Here is an 8,182-nt window from a genome sequence, read left to right as displayed (position 1 = left end):
TGCTTCCTGAAGGAGTGTGTAGGTGTGTATGAGCGTGAGGGGAAAGGACACGAGAGGAGGGAGTAGCATTGGTCATCCACTTCAACTGCTGAGATCTTCCCAGCCAATGTGTCTGTGGGAATTTAACCCAGCAGAAGCCTGCTTATCCTGTTTTTACAGCACCATCAACCCCTCGGATAGTTTCTCATTTCTCTGTACGAGGAGTCACATTAGATAACACTACATCATGACAGTGTTCATACGCCTTTAAGCATGCACCACTGCCCTAAATATGAATGAGTTACACAACTCCTCAACGTCCTCCCGTGACTTTCATCATCGCGGAGGAGGAAACCAACAGTGATGTAATACAGTTTGACTTGGCATGCTTTGTCATCATTGTAGAAAAGAGAGAGTGTAGAGTAGAATTGCAGAAGAAGGAGAGAGAGATGGGTCCAGCTTTCTGCTACAAAGCATACCAAGACGGCAAGATGATGTAACAGCTCTCAATTACCCATGGTGCTTTGCTGGAAAGATGAATGAAGTCGGACATGGAGAGGGCGTCAATGAACGCGCACTCATCTGTATTCCAATCATGTGGGGTGATTCATACACAACGCCGTCCACCAAAATAAGGAAGACTGAGGGGAGTAGGAGTGTGTGTTCTTTCCTATTGCATTAATCCTTTGGCTTGTGGGCTTAACAATGAATAAAGAAAGAAGAAGAGACGTGAAGAAGAAAGAAAAGGTTGGCAGAGTGCAGAGTGCGTGGACCGGCTTGGGAGTTTCCTGCACTAAAGGTGTGATGATGTAATTGGAGCTGAAGAGACGGAGAGAGAGAGAGTGAGCCAGTGAGAGAAATAAGATGTTTTTTTTCCTGACAAGGGAGGTTCGCATCACGCCAGCCAGCCAGAGAGTCACGCACCCATTTAGCTGAGAAAGAAATTAATCTGGAAGACGAGGCTATTATCATATCCAAGTAGAGCAGCAGTTCATTAACTGCAGAGCCGCTCCAACAGATTCATATTGATAAGAATATGATATAAATACTGTATACTATTTAGGTATTAAAGCTAGGTATCAACTTTGATAGTTAACCTGTTTTGTGCAGATACAAAAGATAAAAAGTCTTGCTTTAGGTTGTAGCACAAGATCTTCCTCAGCAGATTAGAGTCGCCCTGTTGGTATGGAAATATAGATGTATAAAATGTCAGTTACACCTTTAAGGATTTTAGGGGGAGGAAAAAGTCTGTCACGAGCTGTCTTTGAGTCACAATTTGATGCACTGTATGTCCGACCACCACATATTCACATCAGTAATAATAATAATAATAATAATACTAATCGATTAAAACAGTGAATCGCGATTAATCGCTCTATTCAAATGTATGTATATATTTATATTGTAAATCAATTAACAACACAAAACAATGACATATATTGTCCAGAAACCCTCACAGGTACTGCATTTAGCATAAAAATATGCTCAGATCATAACATGGCAAACTGCAGTCCAACAGGCAACAACAGCTGTCAGTGTGTCAGTGTGCTGCCTTGACTATGACTTGCCCCAAACTGCATGTGATTATCATAAAGTGGGAATGTCTGTAAAGGGGAGACTCGTGGGTACCCATAGAACCCATTTACATTCACTGATCTGGAGGTCAGAGGTCAAGGGACATCTTTGAAAATGGACATGACAGTTTTCTTCGCAAAAATCTAGCGTAGGTTTGGAGCGTTATTTAGCCTCCTTCTCAACAAGCTAGTGTGACATGGTTAAAGAAATTAGTGGCGTTAAAATTAATTTGCGTTAACGAAATTGAATGCGTTATTATCACATTCAATTTGACAGACCTTACAAAATGCAACATTATTTTTAAAATATACTAAACTTAAAAAATGTGAAAGAAGGAAAACAAAAAAATAAATAATCTTCTCACTAAATTTTTTCTTATGTAAAGCATAAATATAAAACCATAATATGATAAAAAAAAATCAATAATCACTGAAATTATGAAACAAATACAAAATTGTTAGTCTACATTTTTTTTTTTTTTTTTTTTTACCATAAATGCACAAGATAAAAATATTATTTTTGATAAGGATCCCTTAAAGGCCCTGCATACACCCTCTGCTCAGGTTGAAGGTTAGGTGGGGCCCTGTTGTGTATAATATGAGATGGTCAAACTCTTTGTGCAAAAAACAATAATTTCCCCTCCCTGATTGATACCAAATAAATATTAATAAAACACTGGTGTCACAGTGACATCATTAATCTTTCAAGGAATATTTAATGATAGGCAATTAAAATGTACCATTATAGTATCATTATAATATTAATATTCCTCTGAGGACTCTAGTTTGCTGTTACATGTGATTGTCCTTGTTTCTATGGGATACTTATGAATAAAAGACTAAATTAATAGCAGCTCTTCTGCTAGTTCTGTTAGTCATTAGAACTTCAACATCCAGCCAGTATGTAACAGCAGCCTGCAGCACACCAACTGCTGTGGTCAGCTCCACATCCAGCACGCTCATGCATGGCGACACATATAAGTATGCTATGTGTGTATTTGTGCGCGCGTGCACGTGTGACCCTCGTGATTAATGCAGCGGGATACCCAGCAGCGCTCCGAGATTGCATAAGCACCATCCTGCCGTATAACTGGTGTGACTGGCTGCGGACACATGCACGATGCAGCATGGAAATACGCGTAGCTGGGGTTCATTCACACCTGGTGATGCAATATGTGTGTGTGTGTGTGGGGGGGGGGGCAGTTACACCTTTAGGGATTTTAGGGGGAGGAAAAAGTCTGTCACGAGCTGTCTTTGAGTCACAATTTGATGCACTGTATGTCCGACCACCACATATTCACATCAGTAATAATAATAATAATAATAATAACACAAACATATAAAGAAATAACATGATAAATGAAACGTTTCCTTTACTGAAGATGAATTTATGGATTCCTTCTCCCTCTCTCTCTCTCTCTTTGTGATTCACACACCGACCATGATGACGGGGACCGGAGGAGCGGACACATCTGACGTCAGACGAGGAGAATGACAAGCGCGTCCAATGAGGGGCCGAGGATGTGCAGCGCGAGGACGGAGCTGCAGACAGAAGTCTAATAACCATGCCAACCGAGGAATATAGCGCGCGCCGCTGACTGGGGAGATAGAGAGGGGGGGAAACCCTGGAAGAAGAACACATGTAATATATATATATATATATATATATATATATATATATATATAATATATATATAGAAAGTGGATAAAGCGCAAGAGAGTCATCCTGGTTTCCTGCAGGGGGAAGAAGAAGACAAGGAGCGGGTAATATTCTCTCTTCTCTTATGGCGTGGTCTCCCCTCCATCCCTCCATCTCTCCATCCCTCCATCTCTCGCGCTGGCTCAGGGACTGCACTGCTGCAGCTGAATGAAACCGATCCAGGTATTTCTTCTCCTCTCTGCTGCTAAAAAACTCTCTCCAGGCTGCTTTAAGAGCTCGTGACGGGGTCGTGGACGCTCCGGGGTGCACGATCTCACGGTACTGCAGGGGCTTTCGGTGGTGGAGGTGGTGGTGTAGTGGTGGTGGTGGTGACCTTCCCCGGCCGTTTGCAGTCATTGTGCGCGTGTGCGTAACTGTGCATGCACATGAGCATAAAAGAGAGAGATGAAATTTAAAGGGGGCGGGTGGTGAAGGGGGAGGTTGAGGTGGGAGGTGTGTCGGAGAGGGGAGACATTTTTTTTTTTGTGAATGGAGCTCCACATCCTTTTGGCGCGAGCGCGCGCGCGCTGGCAGCTCCGCTCCGGCTCGGCTGAGCTAAAATTAGTCTCGTGCCGGATTCTTGTGTCTGCGTGCGGCGACGGTGTTTGCAGCATATGTGGAGCAGGATCCGAATTAACGAGGGTCTCTGAATGCAAACTGGCACTCACGTCTGGGCACGCGCTTCATCCACGCCACCGGTGAATAGGACAGCAGCTTTACCGCCGCGCCGTGCTGTGCCGTGCCGTGCCGTGCCCCAGGACGTCATGCACCATTTTTAGAGATGCTCTAAAAATAGAATAGTGTTGATGATGGTTTTATTGAACATCTTCAGTATCTGGAGTCCTATCGGTGAGAATAATCCACATCTAAAGCTCTGCTTCTGGTTCTGGGTCGGATTCTCATTCTTTATTAGTTGCTGTGTTTCTTGCTTTGGAGCCAGAATGGAAGAATGAATGTCCCTCTTTCTGTGTCCACACCTGCTATTGTGCTGCTGCTAATTACCTGTCAGCGTGGTGCGTGGGAGCTGCTGGTGACGTGCGTGCCTGGGGTCAAGAGCATGGTTGTTTTCATGAATGAATGAATGAATGAATGAATGAATGGATGGATGGATGGATGGATGGATGTCTCTTTTGCCCCTTTATATAAAGGGGATAGATGTTAACTCCCTCCTTTTCCTTGTCCTCTTCCTTGCATCCCTCCTGTTTTGTCCTTTGTTTTCCTCGTCTCCACTTCTTCATCCTTTCTTTCCATAACCTCCTGTTCAAAATTCTTCTCCTCCCTCCATGCGTACATTTTCTTCTCCTTTTTTCCCCTCATATCTTTCATCTTGTTTCAACACTTCATTGTTGCCATTTTATGAACTTTTACCCTCCTCACTTTTCCCTCAACCTCTCCTCTCTCATCCCTCTTTCCCAACTCCCTCTGGCTTTCTGTTGTGCATATTTTATCATCCCCCTGTTCTCTTACACATTATCAACTGCAACTTCCGCCTTTCCCTCCCTCCTCGCTGCTCTTTTCCACCTCGGTTTTCCTCTCCTCTTCTTGTCTTTTTTCCATCCTTTTTTAATCTTCTTCCTTCACCTCCTTCTTGCCTCACTTCTTCCCCCTTCCCTTTCGTACTTCCCTCCTTTCCCTCTCTTGTTTCTCCAGCTATGATTCTCTCCCTGGCTGCCGTAGCAGCCATGAGTAGCGGCAGCGGCAGCAGTCTCAACTCCTCCTCCTCCCTCGACCCCTTCGACTCCTCCACCTCCTGGAGCCTCGCGGAGGACCCTTCCAACTCCTCCTCCGAACCTGTCATACGAACTCTGACCCCTGACCTCCAACCGGCGACCACAGCTGTCGCTCTCCAGGAAGTCAACCCCTGGGATATCGCGCTCTGCGTGACCGGGACGCTTATCTCCTGCGAGAACGCGCTGGTGATCGCTGTGCTGTTCTACACGCCGACGCTCCGCGCCCCGATGTTCATCTTGATCGGGTCGCTGGCGGTGGCGGATCTTCTCGCCGGCCTGGGCCTCATCTTGAACTTTGTCTTCACCTATTTGATTGACAGCTCTGTGGAGTTTGTGACGCTTTTGTCCGTCGGACTGCTCATCTCGGCCTTCTCGGCGTCCGTCCTCAACATTCTCGCCATCACGGTGGACCGTTACCTGTCGCTGTACAACGCCCTGACCTACCACACTGAGCGGACGGTCACCTTCACCTATGTGATGGTGGTCTTCATCTGGGTGTCATGCCTCGCGCTCGGCTTGCTGCCAGCGCTCGGCTGGAACTGTCTGAGGGATGAGTCCACGTGCAGCATCTGCCGGCCCGTCACCAAAATCAACGCCGTGGGACTCGCCGTCACCTTCCTCCTCGTCTTCGCCCTCATGATGCAGCTCTACCTGCAGATCTGCAAGATCGCCTTCCGCCACGCCCAGCAGATCGCCGTGCAGCACCAGTTCGTGGCCATCTCCACCACCAAAGGTGTTTCCACACTGTCGGCCATCCTGTGTGCCTTCGGGGTGTGCTGGTTGCCGTTCGCCATGTACTCCATCGTGGCCGACTCCAGCTACCCCGTAATATACACCTACGCCACAGTCCTCCCGGCCACCTGTTGCTCTGTGATCAACCCCATCATCTATGCGTTCCGAAACCCAGACATCCAGAAGTCGCTGTGGATGGCGTGTTGCGGGTGCGTCCCGTCCAACCTCTCTCTCAGACCCAGGACCTCCAGTGACGTGTAGCAGCGAAGGTTGGTTTCTGTCTGGTGTGATGCTCGACGCTGAGTCAGGATTGTAGGATGGGAGAAAGAGATCAGGAGATGAAAGTTTGAAGGTCATGTCAGAGGAAAGAGATTTCCTCTACTCTTCATATTAGGGCTGGTAGGCTGATGGCAAACGTACGGGTCGCCACAGTAAAAGTGGCGCTGGAACATGGCGAAGGGAGGACAGTGCATGGTCAAAAAAAAGATAGAGCTAATAAAGATCATGTGGCTTGGAGAAAACCAACAGGAGGTGAAACCAACTGCAAAAACCGGATTAAGGTGTCCGGAGGAGGCGGAGGGTGCGACCTCATTTCGGGTGCGAGAAGCGAGGCCTGCTTCTCAAGAGTAGCATATATGTGGCGGCGGATTTAGGAAGAAACATCCTAAACTCTCCATAGGACCTGAGCTTGGGCAGCACTGCATGGTTATGCAATCAGACGGAGTGAAACAGTCTTAAAATACTGTGTTTGAAATGAAGTGGATAAAAATACAACAAGCTAAATATACACAACGAATGACCTTGAGTATTCTCAAAGAATTATCTTTGCAGTCAAACAAGAATTTTTCCTCCCTTGAAACACATTTTAATGTTCCCTTGATCTGATGCAGATTAGTGAGTTTATAGACAGAGAGGGTGCAACGATAATGAACTCTTATGTGCTGAGATTAGATGATCATTAACGCTGCTAGCCTGCCAACGCCCGTTTTCCTAATGCCAACAGCACAATGTGCAATTTGTCAAACATGTTTCAACGCATGAAGTTGGTGAGAAATTACCTCCTCAAACATTCAGATCTAAAGGCTCCTAATGCATAGATAGAACCCCGTCAAAACCTAGAGAGGGATTTCCACATTTGTGCTGTCCTTGATGTGATGAAATCAACTCTGAGAAAAACGGGTTTTCTCAGGCAGCCGCTGCGCCGTGACTGTGAAGCAGAGCGAGCTGGATTCAGCACCAAGGACAGCGCCACTGCAGAGCGCTGCCTGCCACCCTGGGAATGCTCTCTGCTGCGGGGGGAGAGCACTGGAAAGTAGGCTACGCTGTTCTCTACACCATCTTGATAGGGAATGTGAGAGAGGGGCTTTAAAGGGTCATTCCAGCATGATTGGAGTTTCATTGCTCATTTGCCACACATTCAGTGTTGATTGACTGATAGTTAAAGGTATTTTAAAATGCTTTTTGCTATAACTTTCACTATCATTCGTGTGATTCAGTCCTGAAAAGACTAGGTTAATGTTGTGTCTAATTTGGCCAGTAAAGGTGGTGTATCACTGATGGTACATGTCCACGGGGGCGTTTTTAATCGCGAGGGATCGCCTTGTTTCCCAACAGTGGACGGTTGATGGGCTGCCACGAGACACAAGGCACCTGATTGGACGAATGCTTTCCCTCGCGGGCTGCTACTCGTTTGGAATCTTTCTTCTCCTATATCATAAAAATAGTTCACTGAAAAGTGTTTCTGAAAAAATTGTATGCAAGAAATAATCCATGCAGTTGCTGAATCTCTTTATTTTGGAACGACAACATTTAGTGTAAAAGTTTCTCGGGAGTTTCCAGAGGAGGCGAGTCGCGCTGCTCAACCCTGATTTGCATAAAGTAGCCTAGACCTCAACGTTATGCAAATGAGGAGCAGCCAACATGACGCCCCGTGCATTGCACGGGGCCTTACATAGAAAATGAATGGGAAACATGGAAAGGACGGAGGCTGTGGACCACCAGGAGTCACTTCAAAGTGTAGCCAATGTCAAACAAAATGCTTTCACCAGCTATCATAAGTGAGATTAAAGGTGCTATTGATAACAACTAGATGTTGCATTCTCCCTCCCCCGTTCTATTGCATTTACTTCACAACAAGCCGTTGCCGGACACTCACCGTCAATCTGTGTCTATGTACACGAATCAAATAGGTTAAATTTTGTGACCATTTCACGAACTACCGTGTCCACAGAGATAAACAAAACATTAATTTTGGACCCTTCAAAATTTTTAAAATTCACAATCAGAATCATTTTTTTCAGGAGAAGCCAGTAGTTTTTTTGGCACCTTTCTAAAGGCGCTGTAGTTGAATTATGTTTTCTAAATATTACATAAGAATGTATCAATAAGACCTTCAAATGGTAAAGCTTCTTTTTACACATTCATGGCTTTAATTTGAAGTAATTTTCAGAAGAATTAAGGTAAAAATG

At 45.6% G+C, this 8,182-nt stretch overlaps 1 protein-coding gene across 2 annotated transcripts; it reads left to right on the top strand.

Annotated features, from left to right (window-relative positions):
• The first annotated feature begins 2,843 nt into the window (after nucleotides 1-2,843).
• gpr185b (G protein-coupled receptor 185 b) lies at nucleotides 2,844-7,872 on the top strand. Of its 2 annotated transcripts, none has more exons than XM_037759650.1 (2): nucleotides 2,844-3,317; nucleotides 4,903-7,872. In XM_037759650.1, exon 2 carries the CDS (start codon nucleotides 4,905-4,907, stop codon nucleotides 5,973-5,975), a length of 1,071 nt encoding a protein of 356 aa, XP_037615578.1. In that variant the 5' UTR covers nucleotides 2,844-3,317; nucleotides 4,903-4,904; the 3' UTR covers nucleotides 5,976-7,872. The 2 variants fall into 2 exon arrangements, with proteins under 2 accessions (XP_037615578.1, XP_037615577.1); XM_037759649.1 differs by lacking the exon at nucleotides 2,844-3,317 and adding an exon at nucleotides 3,349-4,101.
• Nucleotides 7,873-8,182: the final 310 nt, after the last annotated feature.

This window comes from Sebastes umbrosus, chromosome 22 (assembly GCF_015220745.1).
Source record: "Sebastes umbrosus isolate fSebUmb1 chromosome 22, fSebUmb1.pri, whole genome shotgun sequence".
Lineage (NCBI taxonomy): Eukaryota > Metazoa > Chordata > Actinopteri > Perciformes > Sebastidae > Sebastes > Sebastes umbrosus.
This window is presented reverse-complemented; position numbering and strand designations above follow the sequence as displayed.